At 35.1% G+C, this 25,278-nt stretch overlaps 1 protein-coding gene across 1 annotated transcript; it reads right to left on the minus strand.

Moving 5' to 3' along the window:
* Positions 1-133: 133 nt before the first annotated feature.
* On the minus strand, positions 134-25,278 carry LOC128993855 (zinc finger FYVE domain-containing protein 9-like). The gene is made up of 17 exons (XM_054417914.1): positions 25,160-25,278; positions 24,992-25,068; positions 15,365-17,813; positions 13,851-14,002; positions 13,075-13,174; positions 11,235-11,393; positions 10,659-10,808; positions 10,176-10,388; positions 9,306-9,470; positions 8,338-8,494; positions 7,417-7,567; positions 6,477-6,581; positions 5,844-6,003; positions 4,803-5,031; positions 4,478-4,598; positions 3,911-4,069; positions 134-2,987 (listed from the first exon to the last, which is right to left on the minus strand). The coding sequence occupies exons 1-17, from the start codon at positions 25,215-25,217 to the stop codon at positions 2,829-2,831; spliced, it is 4,764 nt and encodes a 1,587-aa protein (XP_054273889.1). The 5' UTR covers positions 25,218-25,278; the 3' UTR covers positions 134-2,828.

The following is a 25,278-nucleotide window of genomic DNA, read 5'->3' on the forward strand; positions in this document are numbered from 1 at the left end:
CTTAATCTGCAGGTTTGCTGCACTGTAGGCATGTTATTTTTAGTATAAAGACTCTGGAAACAATCTCTTACCTAAGTAGTTAAAACTAGCAACAAATATTGGAAAGTAAATTAAAATGAGTCAAAAGGTTTAAATTTTTGTTTATTGCACTTATAATATAACAATAAATATTAGTAATAATGACTATACAATCCTTTACACTTTCAATTTGACATTACATGCATTTTTTATAAAGTAGAATATACAAAAACCTACTTTATCTCAAATAAACCCTCTTATATACAATTCCTTTTCTCTTCTCGTTTATAAAACTAACGTGACTTTACTTTTACATAGTTAACAACCTGATCACCAATTTTAATCCACAATCTATTCCTTTCATAGTTAAGGTTCAACTCATACGAGAGATATATACAAGATAAAAAGTTTCATGCCGAGAGGAAATTCCCGAAAAACATTAATTTTAAATCACATTAGTAAGGCATCTAATTTTAGCAAATTATTAAAATAATTATTTACACTACAGATAAAATATTGATATAAAACAGTTCATAAAACGAGCAAAACAACAATAACGATCCTGTCTAAAATCTTCACAATTGGATAGGACATTTTATTTCAGTAATGAGAATATTACTTAGTAATAAGCCCTAAGTATTAAGCCAGTGTCAATTTTCGGGTTAAATAACATGGTAGTTTATTTGTTTTGTTACTAACAATTATTCAAAATATATCAATTTTTTTAAAGTCTGAGATTCTAAATTACTAGTGATGTAAAATTATATTCACAATACATAACTCATAATATTTAAATATACTTCTTAGATTACAATTTAATTTAAAGATGCAATTTGTTGTGAAAATTGTCAAAAAATATCTTTGAAGTTTATTGATAGGTATTCATGTTTATAGAAAAAGAGATGCTACACCCAAAATCAATTTTCAGAAAAACTAAATTTGTGGCAATAAATCTTTATGGTATGCATTACAGATTTAACCAGATTTGATAATGTGGATGAAATATTACTGTCCAAAATTAAAAAACTAATTGTACCTCATTTCGTAGCCACAAACCTAAGACAAATCCATTCCTTCAATAAAAAAATGTTACAAAATATAGTAGCCTTCCATAATAATGTTCATTCCTGGAAGGAACAATGAAAAAATATGATTTAATCAACTGATACCTCTTTTATATGCATCCATAAATATAACAAGTTGTCACATAAAATCGTGATTGAAAACGGCACACATTTGGTGATAAACGTAATTCATAAAGCTTAGAGCTGCCCAGAAATCTTTAACAATATTTAAAACAAAAACTTAACCTAAGACTATTCAATCTACTCTTAACTCTAAAGGCTTATTTCATTTGGTCCGAACCAAGATCTGATCAAAACTGATCAAACTAAACCTGACGTACCTTCTGTACAATGATTTTAAAAACAAAACTAGCTTTAAAATAAAGTTGGATTTAAATTATCCAACTAATTCTTAAATGTAGGCATAATAAACATTTTCAACAACATACACATTTGATTTAAAAAATTTGATTTGAAGAATGATTATTTAGCTTCAATATATGTAGTCTAATTAATAATAAATTTTCCTCTTCTAATCAAATTTTTAATTGAACAATAAAGAGGTGCACTGGTTTAACCTTATACTTATAAACATATGGTAAAGAGTTAATGTATGCAATATTTGTGATCAATATTTAACATATGGTAACTAGAATACTAAATATTTTACAAATGGCTTAAAGCTGTAAATAAGAAAGTAACGGGAAATAATCGATAGTATTTTTAACCTAAAAATAGCAAATTTAAATAAATTTACCTGTACAGTAGTTTTTATCCCTCTTAATGAGATTATGAAGGCAATTCATATTAGAACGGACATTGTTAACACGTTCGCGGCGGCATGGGAGCAATCGCTCCCATACGGAACCCTAATGCCATCCTGGTGGGTGCGATCACTCCCAAGCTGCAATGCAGTACGAGATGATTTTTCTTTAAGCTAGGATTAGAGCTAGAAACTTGAAACCTCGCACAGCACTACTCAGTAGTATACTGTATTTTTTGTGGTGTAGGTTGGTAGTAAATTTCCCCGTAAAATCCCCGTCTGGCAATCTCAAAAATGTACTTTTTGTCCCGTTTTTTTCCCTTCATTTGGCAATACAATTCCAATGAGACCGGCTACGTTCCAAGCAGTGCTGCTATCTGTGGGTGTTTAGCGAACTACGTCGACGTAAAGCAGGACATCCTCGCACGTTATTTGCTATACGTCAGACCGAAATTGGAAAGCCAATCACACGCGGCAATCGGGTTTGTTCGACGCTGAGGGCTGCGCCGCACTGGGGATAAGCCCGCCATTTGACGTGCCGCCGCGAACGTGTTAAAGCATTGAAGTCATTATATCAATAGAAAATGTTTTCTGTACAGATTTATCATTAAAATAAGGTTGATTGACGATAATATTGAATTTTGAAAGATAAAATTGTTAGTAAACAAAACCAGTATGAGAACATGGAATTTTACACACGAAAACGTTTTTGCAATAGGCCTACTGCCAAAACTTGTTGCTCTTCTACAATCTAAACAATGTTGTAATATTAATCTCTTCATGTTACTTTCTTCTTCCCGAATTCTCGACAAATCTGCTTTAAAGCAGAGGCTTAGACATATTGAGAACGCTAGTTCACTCACTATAGTTTGACTGACTATAAAATACGAGTTTAAAAACTAATCCAGGGATGAAATATTTTCTCTGAGCACCTAGCGAGTTTTAAAAACGGGTTGACTTAAAACCCAGTTGAGAAATACACCCTACCCTTGTTCCATGATCCTAAAGACGAGTTCCAGCACGCACGGATTGTCTTGTGACGCCAGCGCTGCCTGATGGACTACTGCAATCAACTCTTCGTCCAGACTCTTCATGTAGAGCGGGGGAAGTTTCTCACCATTGCTACCAGCCTCATAACCGACCTGCACAAAAACAGAAGAAAACTTTTGTTAAAAGTTGGCACTCAAAAACAGCTGATAGTCTGACGCTGTAATCTGACACCCATATGAGTGATTTACTAATGTGTAGACAGTACTAGACTTTCATTTTTGCTATGACCGGTAATCAGCGTCTTTCAGGTTGTGGTCTTTATTTAGCCCAATGGCTAAATGATCTGTGGTTTAATGATGATGATGAGTAGATTACATACTGTGATTGATTTTTTGTCAGTTAAACCATAGACTAAGCACCACAAGTAGACTTCTCATCCCATTGTAAATTTTGAAGCTTGTATTTTTGTGTTTAGCCCTACTTCATGTGCATCGACACTGATCGCTAGTGTAGACAAAATTTTATTAATATTATTGTAGGGATATTTTCATGATTTGTGCTCTACTGTTTGGTTATATAACTAAGAGACCAGTCATTGTTTATGATTAGATTGTTTTGGTTTAACGATGTTTTAAATTACGGTACTGAAATTACAAGAAACAAATTGTAAACAAAACACAACCTCTACAGTGCGAAGTGCGACGTACAGAACTAACAATCAAATTGGCTTCAGCTGATCCATAAGGTTGACAAATCTACCAAGAGTTATTATCTAGCCTATCCATAGTTTTATTCATGGTTAAACTAAATAAGTACAAGTTTGGGCTACAGTTAATTGCAGGCCTAATTGAATTTAATTTTTTTTTTATTTAAGCCAGTTTTATAAAAAATTGTTGATAACCCTCTCTCACAGAGTGTGTTAGTGAGAGTTTTTCAGTTTGGTAAAAAATTTGGCATATTCGACAAATGTCAGTAGTTCTAATCAACACAATCGGTGGCTCCACTTTCTTTTCAAACTGGCAACAACTTTTAACACTGGATTCAAGCCTTCTAACGATATGACTGCAAGACTTACATTGTCTGGATGTATTGTTGTCCGTACAGCTAATGTAGAAAACGAAGCGGCAGACAACAGGTCCAGAAGCGGCACGAGGGCAAGGCAGGTGGCTCGGGCGATGGACTCGGACAGTCTACTGATGTCTAGAGGCTCGCTCGAGTGTTCAGAGTCATCACACTGAAAACATACAACTGTATAGTTGGATAACCTATAAAATATATTAAGAACTTTCCAAGCACAATAATCACACTCACCAAGATATCTATGACCATGAGATAAATGAACGTCTTCACAAGAACTTCTTCAGAGAGTGGATTGAACAGAAAATTTCATACAATGTCAGATAATGTTCAAGACTAGAGAAATCTTTAGTGCTACAAACTGAGGCCATATCAGTAGATTTTATATAAAAAAAGTCGTATGGTGGGAAATATTGACAACATGTTTTGTGACCTTCAATTGAAATACATACTTCAATTTTCCCAGATAAGCTAGCCTGAACTCTACCCCTTGAAAATCCTTATTTACTATTCAGCTATAGAATATAACATTTCTGTTCTCTCAAAATCAAAACAATTAGATTACCTGCAGAATGAATACTTCCGTCCATCGGATAATACGAGTCCCGCCAGAGTAGTCCGTCCCGTTGTGGACTCTAATAGAAGGCACTCCATCCAATGGCCTCCCATCTATACTGCTTTTCACTCTGGAAATGACGTGAAACGTAAGTTTATTTTTATTTCATTCCAATTTCAGACTATAAATAGGTTTACAATGACCTTACTAAAATCTCTCATTGGTTTAGCATACCGATATAAATAGTATGCAATTATATTTAACCAATAATTGGACATTTGGGCCGAATATGAACCAGCTCACTCTTCCTTCAACAAAGCTCCAGTTTACTCACCCGATGTTGAAGTTGGTATCATCTGCGGTCCACAGCAAGGCGACTGTCTCCTCGGCGTTGGGTCCACAGCCGATGGTGTAGTCGCGCATGTCACGCAGCGCGGTCCGCAGAGCTGTCATCGTCTCACTTGGCACCTGCACCATCAGTCCATCCTCTACGATGTTGGACTTGCCCGCCAACCCTGGCACTTTGAGGGCACCGTTAAATACGACAAAACTGGCCCCAGTCACTGTAACAGGGATTACAAGTTTGTAAGTATTGGAGTAACCGATTCCAAAATAGTTCTATTCTGATATTAAACTTGTGGATTCAATTCTGAATTCCGGATGTAATTTCGATTGCAGAAAAGGTTAGCAGATACAATGATTAAAAACAGAGTGGTTTACAATTTTCTGGGAAGAGTAACTATTTGGTTCAAAGAAAAAATTAAAATCATGATTTATTAATAAATAAACTTATTTACAGTGACAGAATTATTAGAGAACCACGAATGTTCAAGACCAGAAAATGTGTAATCTTTTTTTTGCTAGGGTTTTAGAAATATTCTTTTCAGTTTGCTTTGTACAATCCGTTATACGCTAGCGGGATCTGTCGTCTGGTCACATCTTTATTTTTACAAAAGTAGGTGTCTTGTACTTTGGTAGTAAATATAACAAATTTTAACATATAATAGTTAAATATGGCACGTTTGTGAAAGATTTGAATTAATTATTAGTGGGTGAATTAGTGAACGACTTCAACAGTGCTTATGGAACACCGGCATCTCTCATTGTGGAAACTTCCTCGGTACTTATGAGTGACCGGGGTCCCATAACTTGATGACGTCAATTCCTGACGATTTTATCTTTATATATATATATATATTTTTGTTACTCAACAAGTATCCTACATTGATATTCAGAATAAATTTAAAAACAAATAATTCCAGGTCTGTCTAAAAGATATTTATCAACAGTAAAAGTGACCAATGATTTACATTATTATAAAGATAAAATGCCATGATGAAAAGACTTGGACAAAAAGTCAAGAATTGACACTGACCTTTACGAGGCTTGTTGTGAATGTTGATAGCCTGCGTGGTGTACGCAGTGTTCTCGTCCTCCGCAGTCTGCATGCACACGAGGTGTGAGTCGGCCGCTAGACTCAGATTGGCACCAAACGCCAACACACTGTCGTTGGAGTTGTTCAACGCTCGGACAACCTATTCAACCGATATTGTTTGGTTGAGGAACACTGACATAAATAAATACTAAAAAGAAACTAATAGCGTTAATAGCCATAACTGTTTTGTTTAATTTAAACTAAAACCCTGATTTTGGATGACCTATTTTCGAGTAATAAATTGTAAAATTTTAATGACTATGTGTATTCAAAGAGGTGAACAACATTAGTTTTATGTTATTTTAATTGCTGACATGTCATAATCTTTCACTGTATACACAAAATATATTTTGTTTAATAATTTAGAATTATTTTCTGAAATTAATCAATCACCACCATCTGCTCCATTACATTTATTGGCCATGCCATACAAACTACTCACATAATGATGGACAATTCTCTTTATCTGGATCATTTTCTAATTGATTTGAATTTTATGATAGTTTCCCTTAACCTGGGTTTCAGTTTAACGAAGTGTGGTTAGAAAGCGTTTTAGGGTGTTATTAGACTCACCTGGTCATATCGGTTCCGAGGAATGTTGATCGTGGTCTGTCTATCCTCCATATGAATCACCAAACCCCTCACGCTGGGTAACGTGTAGGAGTATTTACGGAAGTCCTGGAAAAATTAATTATTCAATCTCATAAGATTTATAAAAGTAAAAAATTGTGCGTTAAAAACAAATTTTTACAAGAAATTTTAACAGCAAGAAAAAATCTAAATAAAACAGGTAGGCTACATGGATCGTAAGCTACAGAATTTTATACCTATTCACTTATTCATGTTCTTTTAAAATAGTGCACATTTACAACATGTAATTAAAAGATCAGTGCTTACTAACTAAAACTTCACTAAACTTCAGTGCCTTACTACAAAAGAAATGTAAAGTAAAATTGTACAAAAACTGTAAAAAAGTGAATGTTTATTATTTCATTAGTTACATATTTTAGAATACAATGTGTTGCCAGCACTTAAAAATGCACTTAGAAGCAATAGAACAGAAAAGTGGGAGATGAGGAAGAATTGAATAACTCTTCCTCATCTCCCACTTTTTTGTCTCACCTTCACATTCTAAGACACTATAGGCTCAACCCCAAAAACCCTTTCATACGTCACTTCAGTCTAGGCATTTGGTGAGTGGGTAGATTTGAACCTGAGACCTCAGAAACTAAACCCGAATTCACTAGAGTAGCGCTCTACCACTAGACCAGGTCTTTCCCTCTCATTTTCCACTAATCATTCAGTAAAAAAATATTCAATTTTTCTTTGAAATTTTAGGTCACATCTTTCTCTTCTAATAAAATATATATATATATATATCTTATATATGTATATCTTTTCTATATATATATATAAATATATATATGTATATCTTTTCTCACATGAAATCATATTAAGGTTTACAAATACTACTTGAACCTTGAACTAAACATACACTGCAGATTCAACTTACAGCCAAGATGTTGATGATGGTGTGACCGATGTCAGTATACAACGGAGGTCGGTTGCGCACAGACACCAGAGGACAAGGGTAGTAGCGGAACTCAGCTCCCAGCCTTAGCACCAACCTCAGCGGGAACAGTCTAGCCCACGGCGTCTCCCATCTAGACAAAGCCCCAAATCATCATCATCATCATCATCATCATCATCATCATCATCGGCCTTAGTCACTAACAAGACTACAAGATCGCGCCACTCATCCTACACTCATATTTGGGTTAAAATACGCACATAGTGGCGTCCCCATCTTAAATAATTGATAATTGATAATTGATCAGGCGTTCTTTGCCAAATCAATATTTTAGGTATCAATGATGATTCTCTTAAACAAGGAGACATCTTACTGACCCCTACTAGACAACAGAAAGTTGTCTTCACAGCATTTGTAATGGTAGATGTAATTTAATTTAAGCTAGCACAAACATGTACAGAATACTCATGATACAATACATGAGTACAAATAAACAACGAATAATCAACTGAATTCAATGTAATTACCGGAGTACAAGGAGATCCTCTCCCCTCACTAAAATAGTGTGTGGAGAATCAGGACAAACAAAGAACTGAGGGAAACCCATACAGACTTAGGCATAGTAGGGCAAATAAAAAGTAGAAGACTGAGATTAAGGATGTGGTGAAGAGGAGAAGATTCAATACAAAAAAGGGTGTCTGAAAATGTCCCTTGGGGAAAACGACCAGAATGACGACATTGGTAAAGAATGCAGGACTAGGTGCGAAAAGACAGGAAAGCTATGACTGGACGGCAGAGAAAGGTGGCGACTTGTTCGTGAGGCCAAATGCCTACTGAGGTCTAAATGGCCACATAGGTAGGGTTGTAATAGAAGACATTATTTTAAAAAAGCTAATAAAATACCTGTTTATAAGCAGCGCCACCAGGTAAGGGGGGTTGGGCAGCACCAGTTGTGTCAGACACTGGTAGGATGTCCTGATGTACAGGAACCCGCCGTGGTCCTTAGAGCCGAGCATGTTGGGGGTGGCTGGCGTGAAGGACATCTCACTGACTGTAGACCCTACGCACAACAATGTCCTTGACAAACCATCCTGGCTCAGGAACTAGTCAGGAATCAGAGGATGTTTAGGGAAGATTCAGTGAGGATGTTTAGGCAAGAATCAGTGAGTATGTTTAGGCAAGATTCAGTAAGGATGTTTAGGCAAGATTCAGTGAGGATGTTTAGGGAAGATTCAGTAAGGATGTTTAGGGAAGATTCAGTAAGGATGTTTAGGCAAAATTAGTGAGAAAATTTATGGAAGAATCAGCGAGGATCTTAGGCAAGTAACAGTGAGGATGTTTAGGCAAGAAACAGTAGGGATCTTTCAAGATTCTTATCTTGAGCAGTTTGAATAACTATAATACTACACAAACTTAGATTAGAAAAGAGAGGAAAATAACTGATATTTATATTCTAACCTGGGCTAAGCTAATTGCTTGATCGAATTTGTTTTATTTGCACAAAAAAAACAGCTCTTTGACAAATTAATATTATGGTTCAATTTAACTCATCATGTAATCCAACTTGTTGTAGAGATCAGTTGAATGATCTAAATATATTTTGGCATTAATGGGGCGTTGTCAGGGTGACATATATACGACATATCTGTCACACCCACACAAATAAATAAACAAATACGATACGAAAATTAATTTAATACTGTTGCTAGGCCTATCACACGATGTGAGTGGTCCTGGTGCAGGTTAATCTTTTTGCTCCTTGCTTCTTAAATCGTAATTATCAGTAAGTTATCTCATATTCCAAAGTGTATTGTGTAGTTAAAAAAAGTTAACTTATTGAGTTATGTTTGTAAAACAGAACACAATCACACCTTTAGCCGCTTCTTGATACAGGTTGTTGATTAGCAGGAAAATATCTTTGGGGGGTTGGGATTCCTCGGGAAGACACTCTAGTAGGAACACGATCTCGTCTTGACCAACGCAGGCGAGACCCTCCGTGCTGAAACACCAGCACTCTCGGTTCACACAGCAGTCCACTGAAACGTAGGAAAACATCATTTAGGACCTGCATTGTAGGCTGCAACTTAGCTAGTGACGCGTTTCAGATCATGTTTCTATCCGGTTTTACACACGTTAGAAAATGCAAATGTTTTAGTTGAGTATTCTTGAAGTGAATGTACAGAAAATAAATGTTGATAAGTTTTTGTAAGTTTCACTTAAATTTCTTTATTGTTTTTGTATCCAGGACTCGTCATGTACAATCATACATTAAAAAAAAAAACATAAAAACGTACATTCATTCTACATATACAAGTAAAACATTTTGGAGGATAAAAACGTCCTGATCCCTCAGTATTAAAAAAATCATGCCAACTCTGAGGAAGCAAAAATTGTTGGGTCCTACAAAACATCGGACACAATATATCTAGGCCTATGACAATAATGTATGTTTGTACCCAACTCATATGTGATGATTTCTTGAAATAAAACTGATATAGGCATGTAAGGTGTATGAATCTTACAAAAAACTTATCCTAAAATCATACAATTTAGGAATAAATTGTTAAAGTTTTGAGAAGGAATCAAAACAAAAGGCTTGCGGTAGGTTGATCGTCAAATGAAATAAGTTACCCTAAATTTACCCCAAAATTAACAAATATCAATTTTATATAGAACAAACTTAGTGAAATAGCCTTGCAAGTCAAGGATATTTATCAAGAACGTAAACACTTTCCACTTACACATGACCCGTTTGAGGATGACAAACAGGTTGCGATTGATGGCAAACTTGACGTTAGGCTGGTTGAGGGCGATGGGCGTCTCCAGGTCAGAGAATGTGATCTCGCCCTGCACCCTGGACACCATCGGAGGTAGATTAGAGTCGCCCTCGGCTGGGATGAAGCTAAGTGTGGACGGGTCGAGCACCCGACGCATGGACGGTGAAACAACCCCACCTGTGGATAGTTTTTGTAATTATTAGATAAATACAAAATGTAATTATCAGAAAGCTAAAAACAATTGGTGATTGGCTGGACTTGAACCCGACTGTCAACCACAGACAGAAGTCTTACAGGGTAACTACTACAGCAGACATCCTTGCCTCAAATAAAAAATAACTTGAGCCTACAAGTTAAGGAATAGTTGTACTAGACCAACAATTGAAATTACAGTGTTATCATTTTTCTAAATATAAAATATTTAAATAATTTGTGACAAAATTTTACCTGGAGGGGTACCAACTCGTTTAGTGAGTCGACCAGGTCGACGGAAAGGCATCCTCGGTTCACACGAGCCGTCTAACTCAGTCAGATCGCCTCCGGGTCTAATCCCATCACTGAACATCACCTGTTTCGTCACTTCTGACCTGCTCCTACCTACAAACATTGTACATTTTATACCAAATAGTTTCTACATTGGTTTGCTAGCATTCACAAAGAGATGTTACTGTTACTTTTTGCAACAGTTATTACTTACCTATTACTGATCCAATGCAGTAATAAAATCAGATTGGACTAATTTTTTACAATTTTAAATTAGTGTAATCAATTTTTTTAGTGTGGTATGGTATTTTGTACTGTAATGCAATATGCTATTGACACATTGATAAAAACAAGAACATTATAAATGTACAATAATATGGGCCAATTTATTTTTATTTTCAGAACTAAAATTTCATTATGGAATGAATTATTTTAAGAAAAATGTATAGTTGATATCTTCAACCCTATGCATTTAAAAAACCTCTTTAGACCCATGAGCATGTATTAAAAACAACGTTTTCACTATATGAAAAAAGTTACCTTCTCGCTTGAGGACTCCAACTGGCACCATCACACTGGGCGGGGGTTGATGGAGTGATCCCGCAACCTGCTGCAGCGGGGGTATAGTGGAGCAATACTCCATGGGGTTGTTAGGATTTGGCTGACGACCAAGAGGACTAGACGCCTCCGAAGCGTTCACTGCAACCAAACAAAAACCCATGAAAATGATAACTCTAAAGAAAAGAAACACAAATTCATATCTGCAAAGTCGAGTTTATGTCCAACAAGAATGAACCTTTAGCCTTCTTAGCAAAAGTTTATGACCTATAGTAAAAAAAAGATCCTTTAAAGCTACTCCACAAACTCATTAGTAAAGCAAATTCATACTTATTATAATTTTTACCCCCCTGGAATCAGACTTTACAATACCAGTCTCCACCTGCCCAGACATATAGAAGCGGGAACCAATGTGAAGACACCAAATATTTAGTAACGACAAATTGATGCTAAGTTTTAGGATAAATTTATATTTTATGCTTATGCAAATCAATAACTAGAGGCAGAAAAATTAATTCTGAAAAACAATTTAACGCATAGTAGGCCTACATTAATTGTAAAAATATAATGCTAAAACACTGAATAAAATAATAAACTAGGCTACATATTATAACACAACATCTCCAAAAATGTATTTTTTTAAGGGTGTTAGAATTTCAATTCAATTTAATTAAATATATAGAAATAATGGTGTTATATTTTATTCTTAACTGTTTGTCAACTAAATGTAAAACAAAAACAATTCTGTCTCAATTTAGGACAGTTATAAAAGCTTAAAACCCAACTAAGCTGGCTAGATAACACCAAATGTTGGTGACTCATTTATCAACCGTCATTAATTTACAATTAATTCCATTAAGTGTTGTAGCGCGACTCACTATTGGTTCTATCAACCAATCCCAATTGTATTCACTTAGAGTTGAGTCTTTGTGTAAACATAGCCTTGTCAAATTGGCAAACAACTGTTAGTCTGTCAGACTATGAATTGGTTGAAAAGCATTTTACAAAAACAACACCTTGTTTCATAGAGAGAAAATTTGGTTGAATGTTCCAGATAATTTTAGGCTGGTTACTTATGAGATTATATAAGTAATCGTTTGGACTTTAACCAGTTGTTATCAAATCCAAGTTAATAAAATCAGTTTTGGATTGTTTAATTGATCAAGTAGAAAATATTGAAGCATAATCAATTACTATGAAGCAGGTCAATGAGTGTTGTCTTTTTGCTTTCCGCTGCCTGATTTAACTACAGTAGAACCTAAATAACAAAGACTCTCATGGGGATAGTTAAATAAGACTTGTTATCAACGCTGACTTCTTATCAAGGTTTGCAATAAAATGTGATTAGGGGTCAAATAAATTGAAGGGAATTTGAAAGGGACATTTTTTCATAAAGGGTGAGTTTTATCTTGGGTCTTGTTATTGAGGTTCTACTTTATTTTAAATGAGGCAGTAATCAAATAGGTTTTTAATACCTCTCCGTGAAGAGAGAATCTTTTTACGCAAACTAACATTTATTTGATTTATTTTCAAGGGGTACCTACAAGTGGCAGAATGAGGCGTTGTTTTAGGGATAGAGTTAGCTTACCTTAAAATAGTAGTATTAAAAATTGAGGCTCTATCGACTCTTTGAAAGCCCTACACCAGGACAATTCCAATGTTATGTATTGTAAACTTTTATTGCAGATCTTTAAGCCTCTGGCTTTAATTTTCTTAGATAAGAGTTGACTCTATCTCCTTCCATAAATATTTTTTTTTATTGGATTATATATATTTTTTTGGACCAAAAAGAAAGAAAGTAAAACTGTTACATTCAACTTACAGGCTTCTAGTATAGTGAAGCATGGATGGCAAACCCTTGCTTCTGTAAAGTTCATATATTCCAGCCTCGCTTTATTACAACAGCATTTGTAGCACAATACCTAGAAACAAGAAAAAGACGGTGAGCAAATACCGGTAGTGATAGAAAACCTTGCATTTGCATTTAAGCGATAAAATTTAATGAACTTAGTAACTAAAATTGTTTAAGCATATGTTGTAATAGCCAAAAATTTTAAATCTCAAAACCAAAATTTAATCGAATCTCGAAACCCAAAGCGAAACATTCTTAGTTAGCTCAAGGAGACAACAAAAAATGTTTATTATAGCTTCCTATGATACAAGGCTGCAGAGACGCACTTGCATGCCTATTGCCATAGTAATAACAAACATGTAGGCTAAACATAAACACTGCACATGTACGCTACATCATAAATTACAGCAACAGCTGTTTTGGTTTGCCAAGACAGCGGTGGCCACTTTTGTCTCACCTCGGTCTTGTATTAGTGGAGGCTATGTTACTAAGCAATCAAAACTTGCAAGAGATTGACTCTTGGTTCTGACATAATAACATAAATAAAAATGTAATTCATAAACTTCAAACACAAAAAAACTGATTTTTTACAAACAACACAAGAATAAATTAAAATCCTGACACTAACATAGACATAAATATTAGATTAATTAGAAAATTTAATGGTCAAATTTTATTTGTGTGTAAAAAACAAGTCACTCTTTTGTAGCTTAAGGTTAAGTTACAATTAGAGGTTGTTGTGTTACCTGGCCACAAGCTCTGCAGTGATGTCGTCGCTTGATGACAGTGAACTTCTGCTGACACTGCATACACGAGAGGGCGTCTGTGTCAGGCACCCAGAACGGAGGAATCTTGCCAAGCCGTCGGTCCTCGGGACCGAACTCTCTTGCCAACTGGCCTGTGGCAGGATTTATTTTGTTAAACACTCGTAATGATATCAAAAATCTGCCTACTAATAAGTAGATGACCTATTTTCAATAGGTAGATCTTACCAAAGGCATATTAAATAAATATATAGGATGGAGAGGACACAGCTAACTCACCTGATGAAAGGTTGCAGACGAGTCAAAGAACACATAAAATCACACACATAATAATACTTAATATTTCGCCTTTTTCAGAGGCTTCTTCAGAAGTAGGCCTAGATGGTAGTTACAAGAACAACAGTTGTTTTTGTAACTACCATCTAGGCCTACTTCTGAAGAAGCCTCTGAAAGAGGCGAAATATTAAGTATTATTATGTGTGTGATTTTATGTGTTCTTTGACTCGTCTGCAACCTTTCATCAGGTGAGTTAGCTGTGTCCTCTCCATCCTATATATTTATTTAATCCAAGCTGAATGCTTTTTCCTAAAAACATAACCTCAAAGGCATATTAAGAGTCCTTGGAGTCTAGCCTCTATTGAATGACTAGCCGTGTGAACTCTTACAACATTAGAAAAACTACAAATGAAATATTTTATCTCATAGCTCCCAAGATACTTAAATTACAATCACACAGACACACGGTATTTCAATAAATATTTTGGGATGGTAAATAACTCTTCAGCGGCTGTTCGCAATTAATATTGCTCCTATAGCGGGTAAATCAAAGATTGTCGTTAGTCTCTAAGGAATCTTAAGTTACTGTTATGAATGTTTATTATAAGGGTTTTGGGTTAGATTTATGTATTAGGCTAGACTTAAAGGTACAAAACCATCTATCCCAATGCCATGAATCTTTGAGAAACTGACCCATACATGCCTGCCAAGGCAACCATATATATATGTCTTATCGCTGATCTTGAAACTAAGTTCTCGTTCTCAGGTGGGATATTAAATTACAGTGAAGTTTTACATTACTTTTTACAATCCCAGTAAGCTGATTCATACAAATTAAATAGACTGGTTAGACAAAGTGGTTTGTTAGTCTAATATATTTTAAGCTAATTATGAAAGCTGGGCGAGTAAAGAAGGGAGTGATCTGTGTAATTTTATTAAACAGACTAAGATCAGCTATTTCTTCAGCCAAGGCCATTATCATAAGCCCAATAATGAAGGACAGAACGGGATATGTTAAATGATGCATATTTTTGTTTTAAAATAAATAGTAAAACTTAATTCTGTTTTCTGAAGTAGATTTGAATGACTTATTTTTATAACCAAATTAATTTTCATAATCAACTGTAAAACAGGCAAAGCTCACAGGATGTCAAAGTTAAAATTTAATCAAGACTACTGGGCATTCATCGTGGATTTAGGAATTTTAGGAAGTGAATTACCTGTGATAGGTGGTGACAGCGGAGGTGATAGTAGAGGAGGTGATTGTGGCTCGGCTGCCTCAACGGTTATCTTCTTTGGAAGTTCCAATGAGTTCGGCCTCGGAGGTCTTTCCTCCTCCGCTACCACACCAGCTTCGTCTACATTTTCAGCTGAAGGTGACTCAGTAGCTGTTTTTATAGGGATCATTTTAGTTGAACCACCCAGTGTTTTAGGAAGATTTTCTTGACTGCTACTAGTGCTGGGTAAAGAGTCCTTTTCAGAATTATTTTGAACTCTCAACTCCTTGGTACTGTTGGCTGTATTTTCATCAGTATGTGAAGATTCACGAATAGTTTCAACAGTCGGTACTTCTTCTTTAGTAATTTTACTTTTTTCTTTATGTGAGACGGATGAAGCGGAGTTATTAACATTTGACTTTTCCTTTTCTTTATTTTTACTTTTGGGTTCAAGAGTTAAACATTCGTTCATTCTCAAATTTTCCAGCATGGCAGGGACTTGAGTTTCAGAATTACTGCTTACGGATTTGTCTGTACCATTTGTATGAGAAGATTTACGAACTGGTTCAACAGTCGGTATTTCTTCTTTAGTTATTTTACTTTTGTCTTTATGTGAAGCGGATGAAGCAGAATTATTGAGTTTTGCCTTTTCATTTTCGTTTTTACTTTTAGGTTTGGAAACTGTAAGAGTTAAACATTCCTTTAGATTTTCCAACTTGGCAGGATCTTCGGTTTCAGAAATACTGCTAGCGGTTATGTCTTTATCATCATCTTCTTCAAAAGGATTTGTACTTTTTCTTTTCGATTCCATCTTCTCACTTATATAGCCGCTGTCTTCGTCATCGAAAGGATTTGTGCCACCACCAACATCCTTTGTGGATTCTCTACTACTAGACATAGAGCTTTCAAAAGGATTTGAATTGCAGAATGGATTTGTACTATTTTTTTCAGGATTTTCTTTACTTGTAGGAACATCAACATTCGTAATCTTTTCACTAACTGGGCTTTCATCTGATTTTACTTCACTAAGAAATATTTTATCCTGAGTTTTATCAACCTCTTCGCTAGTTGATTCATTCTCAGATATCAGTGGAGTACTGCTAGTAGATGTATCAAAATCGTCCGACTGATAAACGGGAGATTCACATTTTTGTGTCATATCATTTTTACTTCTTTCTGAAATTGAGGATTTCCCTTCTACAACGTTTATAGATGGAACGTCACAGTTAACATTAGTCATATTATCATTTACAATGTTTTCCTGTTCTTTTATTTTGATACTTTCAACAGGTACGTAATCTCGAAAACCACGTTCACCTGTCTTCATTTCAACTGACATCTGACTATTTTCTGCATTATTGGTGATTTCAATTTTCAAACACTCTTCAGGTACAATTAAATCTTTGAAATCAACCGTTTCCTCCATTTCTTCCAAATCTTTCAGATATTCCTCCAGCTCACCTTCCGAAACATCTGCATAATCATTGAATCCTATTGGTTGAAGGGACTCTGCGGTATCAGTTTTTGAGCTATAAATATTTTCACTATCAACGTTAACCTCTACGTTTCCAAGATTTTCTCCAGTCGTAACTACAATACTCCTGTTATCATTGTAGGAGATTGAAGCCCTAACTTTCTCTTGTGAACTTGATGGAACAATATTACTCAATTCCGGATTTCCACTCACATTGTTCAATACCTGTGTAATGTTTGAATGTAATGGTAAACTAGAATATTCATAACTGTCATCTGAAACACTGGGATTCAAAACCACACTGTTTACTTCTTCTTCTTTTTCTAGAGCATTTACAGTTTCATATGATTGAGCAGTGCATTGAAGTCCATTTTCACTTTGATGATTTTCTCTGAGAGTTGTGTATTTTGACTTACCTGACTCGTAAGTATCACTCGAAAGTGTTACATCTTTGATTTCACCAGCAAAATGACTACTAGTGGACGATATCAGGTCTAATGAACTTGCGATATTCTCGTTTTGGTTGTTGTTTGATTCGTGATCCAATGACCTCACTGAAGTTATGTCAGGAAGTTGATTATGGATTTCTGAATTATTGGTGCTAAAAGCTATGTTTTTACTGTTGTATTCGAGCAAGTCTGGTTTTTCATCGTTTGTAATAGAACTATGAGGTTGTGGCCATTCTTTAGTGGTTTCATCTTCTGATTCTGATAACAACTGATTTTTAATATTTGCTTCATTGTTTAATGCTGATACTAATTTGTTGTCTGTTACATAGTTTCTATTATTAAGCTGGGCTCTGTTCCCAGCAAAAGCAAAGGTTTCATCAGCATTTTGTCTTTCAGTGACTGATGTTCCTAGGTTAAAGTTAAGAGATGGAGTTTTAGGCGGAGAGGCTGCAAAATCGGCATCTGCGAGATTGATTGGTTCAAAAGATGGTCTTCTATAACTAGCAGCGGGAGGTCTGACCACTGGGACCTGAAAATGAAAGGATCAACTTACTACGGTAGGCTATTAAAAATGTTACAACTAAAAATATTAAGAAGAGGAAAAACTTTGGTACCGTATCCGAGTATATTAAATCGATCAATTTTTACCTAAGCTATCTTATAAAGAATCTATCAAGTGCTTTAGCTTAAAAAAAGCTAAACCACAAACTATTAGTAGCCTAGATTTTAACTCAAATATCTATGACTTTCAATATATGTTGATATGACCAATCATTAGGCCTACTGTATAGCCTATGCTATGCTTTCAATATCAGAATAAGTTAAGTTAACTTAACTTAATTATAAACAAAGATTTTAAAAATTCCAAATTCAACCCAAACCCATGAAGAATAACCCCCCTTAAAACTTTTTGAAAAATCATCTAAAGCAACAGGAATTGAGAGCTGTGGCACAGGTAGGCTTAGAACTTATATAGGCCTTCTTGGCTAGAATGTAGGAGAAAAGAATATCTAGTATCTCATACTGTAACAGAGACGAAACAACTGTCGATTAGGAAATAGAATTTTTGTATGTAGTCTAAATTTTGATATATTTAGGTGACAGTACAATAGTTGAAATAGCAACGAAACAACAAACTGTTGTAATCTCATGGCTTAATTCAATATTTCTGTCAACCTGAGTTTTATACATCTTTGATTTGTATAAAAACTTAGTTTTAAAACGGATATGTCCGTTGGAATGAATAAAAAAATAGTCCTATCCATCTACCTATAGGCCTAAAATAAAGATATAGGTATTATTATAAGCTAAAACGGATCTCAACTTTTGAGAAAATCATAAGCCACACACATAAACCGTATACTAGAATGATATGTCTTGATTTGAAACTTCCCTGAAAATAACAGTTTTTATATTGCCTAAACCCTCTCCTAAGGGCAGGAACCTCAATTAAATAACTGCTTTTAACCACATTTTAAATACTGGTATTATTTTATTTTGTGTTTTTACGCCAGTGGAATTTTTTACGTTTTGAAAGGGAATGGTCTAAACCCTGGTCTTGTTTCTACATCTAACGACGACCTTTTTGTTAGATAGCATCATTAATTCTCAGCCCAATGACAAATGAAATCTGGGTCTGGAAAAGATCTTGCTTGGATATTTAATTATTGAACTTGGATTAACTTATTGAAGATACATCTGATGTACTCTTACTTTTATTTAAATATATGATTAATAAAACACCAAGTCAATGTTAAGACTTTTTAATACATCTTGAATCAGCATGTTATACAATTTAGGTGTTATACGTTGGAGTACAAAATTAAGAAGAAGGACGATGATCTCTACGCAGAGAGACATCCCCGCTACTCAAGACTACCAACTATAAAAACAAAATAGTTGAAGTAATATAACTCATAACACTTCCCCTTTTTATAAAAGAAATAAACAGTACTTTTAGAACAACAGTAAAAGAAACAAACAGTACATCTTACATGTGAAATTGAAATAAGTACATTTTTTAAAAATCAACATTAGCCTAACATTTTAATACAAATTCATCTTAAACATGTGAAATTAAAAGTACATTTTTAAAAATCAACATAGCCTAACATTTTACTACAATTCAAATTCATCTTAAACATGTGAAATTGAACAAGTACATTTTTAAAAAGTCAACATAGCCTAACATTTTACTACAATTCAAATTCATCTTAAACATGTGAAATTGAACAAGTACATTTTTAAAAATCAATATAGCCTAACATTTTACTAAAATTCATCTTCATCTTACATGTGAAATTAAAAACAAGTACATTTTTAAAAAATCAACATAGGCTAACATTTTACTAAAAATTCAAATTCATCTTAAACATGTGAAATTGAAACAAGTACATTTTAAAAAATCAACATAGGCTAACATTTTACTAAAAATTCAAATTCATCTTACACATGTGAAATTAAAAACATTTGATACCGTACTCAAATTAATTTATCTTTAAAATTCTAACCTACAGAACAAAATCAGCAAAATATTTTCATTAATACAAAATAAAAATTCTGTGACCATTTACCACAAATACTTAACTAAACATTTGGATTCTAAAATAAAAATATTCTTCCATAAACAACAAGAGTTTACATCTCATAATCTTTAAATCTTTCAGGTTGTCTGATAACTCTACCAAACCTAGAATTAGGCCTACTCGGGCCAGACCTAACAGGCGTCTCATGAACAGTGGTTGTAGGATTAGGTTCAAGATTCTTACTAGGACTAACAGAACTCGTGCGAGTAGATGGCACTGAGTTACTGTTGTTTGATAGCAAGGGAGTAGGCATAGGAATTCTGTTTTTAGGCGAACCAGCTTTGGGTAACAGTGGCGACATAGGATAGGTAACACTAGGATTTACTATTTGACCAGAGTATTTACCAAGTGGTCTCTTAATTTTCCTTAATCTTAAGTGACTTGCATTCCTCTGTAAAGTTGAGCCGCTATGACTCAGCCTAACATAATATGAGCTAGGGGTTTTGGCTAAGCCTATTATTCTACCTGGTTCCCACACACGGGAGCGAACGTTGTACACATTTACCTCATCCGAGACCTTGAACTCTCGCCTAGGGCGACTATTTCTATCATGATACCATACTGCTTTTGTTTGCTTCTCATATAATAATTTATTAACAACATTTCTATCGCAAACTTCAGGTCTCAACAAACTAGCCGATATTGGGATTTTTGTTCGCAACCTCCTAGACATTAAGATTTGAGCTGGTGACATATTGCCTACAACAGGTGTGTTACGTAGCTCCAAGAGAGCAATCTCGACATCTTTGCCATCCTCACTACATTTTTTAACCAGTTTTTTGATAGTTTGAACGGTTTTTTCAACCTGACCATTAGAACGGGGGTACATCGGGCTACTATTTACAACTTTGAAATTCCAGTCCAAGGCAAATTGTTTAAACTGATATGAACCGAAGGGATTATTATCACCAATGACCTTGGCTGGTATACCATGAACTGAAAATACTTTCTTGAGCTCACGTATCACATCTGTTGTGGTCTTAGATTTTAACTCAAGGCACTCTGGCCATTTACTGTAGTAGTCAATTACAACGAGGAATATTTTACCTCCATATTCTGCAATATCCACACCTACTTTGTTGAAAGGTAGATCAGGTATCTCATGACACATTAGGTTATCTTTAGCATTTGCATTCATAAATTTCTGACAAAGAGTACAACTAGACACAAGATTATCAATATCTACAGACATACCAGGCCAGTACAACAGTTGCCTAGCTCGAGACTTTGTTTTTTCACACCCTAGATGACTTTCATGTAACAGATCCAACATGGCTTTTCTTAAACTACATGGGACAACAATCTTATCATTTAAAAATACCAGGCCATCGAATACATACAAATCACCACGTTTACCAAAGTAAACCTTTACACACTCTGGTAGAGACCTTTTGTCTGAAGGCCAGCCACTTTTGAAATATTGTTTTACAAGGCTGAGAGCTGTGTCATTGTCTGTTGCTTCTCGAAATTCTACCATTTTATTTTCTGATATTGGTAAAACATAAGGTACCACATTTTCTATTACATTTACACTAACACAATTCTCATTGGGCTTACAAGTGCGAGACAACACGTCAGGAACAACCATTTGTTTACCAGGACAGTATTTCAAAACTAGGTCATACTTAATTAGTTTTAATTTTAACCTCTGTAACCTAGGTGATAAAATTTTGTGAATTGGCTTTTTCATCATGGACTCCAAGGGTTTTGAGTCATTATGCACAACAAATTTGTTACCATACAGCAAGTTGTGGTACCTAGTAACAGCAAATACGATACTAAGTAATTCCTTTTCCACTTGAGCATACTGCTGCTCGGTATATGTCATACTGCGAGAAGCGAACGAGATTGGCCTACCACATTGCATTATACAGCATCCAAGACCATTTTTACTAGCATCAGAATGGACCTCAACCGGCTTAGAACTATCATAAGTCGCCAAAACAGGCGCTGACGTTATTGCTTCTTTTAACTTATTTACACACTCTGAGTGAACAGGCAACCAAGACCATTCAATATCTTTTTTTAACAATTCACGCAAGGGACTGGTCAAGGTAGACATGTGAGGGGTGAATTCACGAAAATAATTAAATAGGCCAAGCATGGATTGAAGTTCCTTCTTGCTAGTAGGTTCCGGCAATTCTAACACAACTTTAATATTACTTTCATCTATTTGTACACCCTCCGAACCAAAGCATAGGCCTAAAAAATTCACCTTATTCATCTTATATTGAATTTTCTTTGGGTTGAACTTAACATTATTAGCTCTAGCCCTACCTAGCACTTCTTTTACAATAGTATCATGTTCCTCAAGGGATTCAGCTGCTACAAGCAAGTCATCAAAGTACACAGTTACTCCATTGATGTCAGAAAAAATCTGGGAATTTAGTTTCTGAAACATTTGTGGTGCTACCTTTAACCCAAAAGGAAGTCTTAAGAACCTATAGCACCCATACGGGGAACTAAAAGTACACAAGTGACTGGATTTTTCATCAAGTGCGATATGCCAAAACCCATTTTTCAAATCAAATACTGAAAAATACTTTTTACCAGACAGTTTGGCTTTGATTTCATCAATAGTGGGAATCATAAATGGCTCTGGAACTAATGCTACATTTAGACATTGTGGATCTAGACAAATTCTTAAAGTTTTATCACTTTTCTCAACTATGACAATGTTACTCACCCAATTACATGGTTCATTGACTTTTTTAATAACTTCACATCTTTCCAGTTCGTTAAGAGTGTCTTTCAGTTTCGGCATAACAGAATACGGAATTCTACGAGGAGGCTTAACAACTGGCTGTACATCAGGATTCACTTTAAGACTATGCTTACCTTTAAAACAACCTAATCCTGAAAAAACATCTGCATTTTGGTGAACAAAACTCTCCTTCGTCAACTCTTCGACAGCATTTACCCTTTTTATGAGACCTAGTTTAACACAAGTCTCAAGTCCAACAATCGGGATACTTTTGAGATTGTTTACGATTATGAAGTCTTCCTTAGTTGTAATGTTTTTATATGTACAATTTAGACTGAGCACACCACAAGTGTTTAGTTGAAAGCCACCAAAAGATTCCAATTTTACATTAGATTTGACTACAAAGTCCAATAACTCAGAGTCAATTTGTTCAATAACATGTTTAGGTAAAATGTTGATTTCAGCTCCGCTATCCAGCTTAAAGTTAATGTTTTGTCCATTAATACACAAGTTTTCAAACCAAGCAAGTTTACATTGATTGTTAGATATGGAATCAATCCTAAACTCTTCATCGTCATACACCAGTACATCATTAACTTGTTTAGGCCTATTATTCTTATTTTTAAAACAGCCTACAGAGAAGTGATTCATTTTACGACATAAGTTACAAGTTTTACCATAGGCTGGACACTGAGCTGCTTGATGTTTGGTGTTACATTTCTTACACAAATATTCAGTCCTAGTCTGTGAATCAAAATTTTGCTTACCGTTACCACTTGAAGGCCTATTGAAATTCGAACTTTTACTACCCGTGAGAGAGTACTTTTTAAATTTATTATTGTTCGGACATCTTGAGTTACCACGACCCACACTATGGACTACATTCTCCGTCTTTATACCTTGGGAATATGTACTAGATGATTGTACAGGACTACACTCTAGGCCAACTAAGGCCTTGTCTTTCGAAATGCTCGAAACATGCTCTCGGCTAGCTTCAACTAACCTACAAAACTTGATTGTGTCTTCTAATTTTAAATCGGTTTCACGAAGGAACCTTTCTTGTGTTGACTGGTCATTAATGCCCATTACAATCCGGTCACGAATCATATTATCCTCTTCACTCCCAAACTCACAGTAGATAGCCAACTTTCTAAGGTCAGTAAGGAAACTATTAAAGGGCTCCCCCAGACCCTGAGATCGCTTGTGAAACAAATATCTTTGATAGACAACATTAGATTTTGGAGAGAAATGTTTATCAAAAGCACTCAAAACATCTTTTAATTTTAATGTGGACACTTCCCCCAGTTTAAACGTGAAAAATATTGATAATGCATCAGGTCCAATCGCATTCAGTAGTTGAGCTACCTTTACATGGTCACTTTTAGCATCGGCCTCAGTGGCCGTTAGAAACAATTGGAATTGATTTTTAAAGAGAGTCCATCCCACCGAAACATTGTCATCAATATTTAGAGGCTTGGGAGGCTTAAAAGACATCTTAATTGAATTTTTAAAACGGAACTTGCAATCCTGAACATGTGAGGTCGACTAGGCCTACACACCATTTTTAAGTCCTATAAAACACACTCGACTTATTACCTTGGGAGCGTTGCTTCTTCAGACTGCGCCATGATGTACTCTTACTTTTATTTAAATATATGATTAATAAAACACCAAGTCAATGTTAAGACTTTTTAATACATCTTGAATCAGCATGTTATACAATTTAGGTGTTATACGTTGGAGTACAAAATTAAGAAGAAGGACGATGATCTCTACGCAGAGAGACATCCCCGCTACTCAAGACTACCAACTATAAAAACAAAATAGTTGAAGTAATATAACTCATAACAACATCAGCTGTTAGGTTTGTTTTGCCTATATTAAGCCTAGGCCTATCTTCAATAGGTCTAGATAAAAAGGGAAGGGCAGACAACAACAAACAAATGATTGGTAGGCCTGTGTTATTTCCTGGTTTAATTCAACTACAGGCCTACTCAAGCAGTAGCTTAATCAAGGTAGGCCCCCTAGGCCTAAGTTAACTCATGTTTTTTTTTAACTTAAGAAAATTAATGTAAAGTAATCGTTTGTACAGCCTATGCTCTAATTTTTTAGAACTTTTTGTGTATTACTGAGCAGACTCTATTGGCTGTCCGATTAGGCCTACACGTTACCAACTAAGCTACACAAACTTGACAAAGCTAAGAATTGAGGAAATAGGTCTTTATTTGTAGGCCTACTTACCTGATGTTATTATCTAGCTATTCAACATTGACTAAAGTACTAGCTGTACTTATTGTGCAGTTAAGTTTAGTCATAAGCTAACCAGGCCTAATTTACACTGTCTAACCATTAATTTAGTATTCCCAAATTGGCGCGGGGAATTCGTCTCTCTACAAAAGTAATCAAAATTGGACATACCTGTCTCAAAGCCCCTAAACCAAGAGCAGGATGTGATGAGTTTCTGATTGATGCAACAGAAATATTTTCTTCTCGTTCTGGAACAGGGAAATAACACATTGAATATCTGTTGATAAACCATGAATGCTTGAACAAATCTAATAGAAAATCGAATAGTTAAAAGCATACCTTCATTATATTCAAACTCGTCCAAAACCTTTTCAAGATCCACGGCAAACTTCTCCATTATAAAATTAATAACATCACATTTTATTACTCCATAGTAGAGGCTGTAGCCATTTGCAATA

Source organism: Macrosteles quadrilineatus, unplaced genomic scaffold (assembly GCF_028750875.1).
Source record: "Macrosteles quadrilineatus isolate MER2022 unplaced genomic scaffold, UCM_ALF_1.0 Scaffold_5__1_contigs__length_97177068, whole genome shotgun sequence".
Taxonomy (NCBI): Eukaryota; Metazoa; Arthropoda; class Insecta; order Hemiptera; family Cicadellidae; genus Macrosteles; species Macrosteles quadrilineatus.

What these genes read in the sequence shown, in the direction of transcription:
- LOC128993855 (XM_054417914.1), bottom strand. Translation starts at nt 25,217, where the DNA reads ATGGAGAAGTTTGCCGTGGATCTTGAAAAGGTTTTGGACGAGTTTGAA. An exon ending in CATCCTCAAACGGGTCATGT is followed by an intron (nt 9,471 to 10,175) that starts GTAAGTGGAAAG and finishes CCTACGTTTCAG; the next exon opens with TGGACTGCTGTGTGAACCGA. An exon ending in CCATCATCAACATCTTGGCT is followed by an intron (nt 6,582 to 7,416) that starts GTAAGTTGAATC and finishes TAATTTTTCCAG; the next exon opens with GACTTCCGTAAATACTCCTA.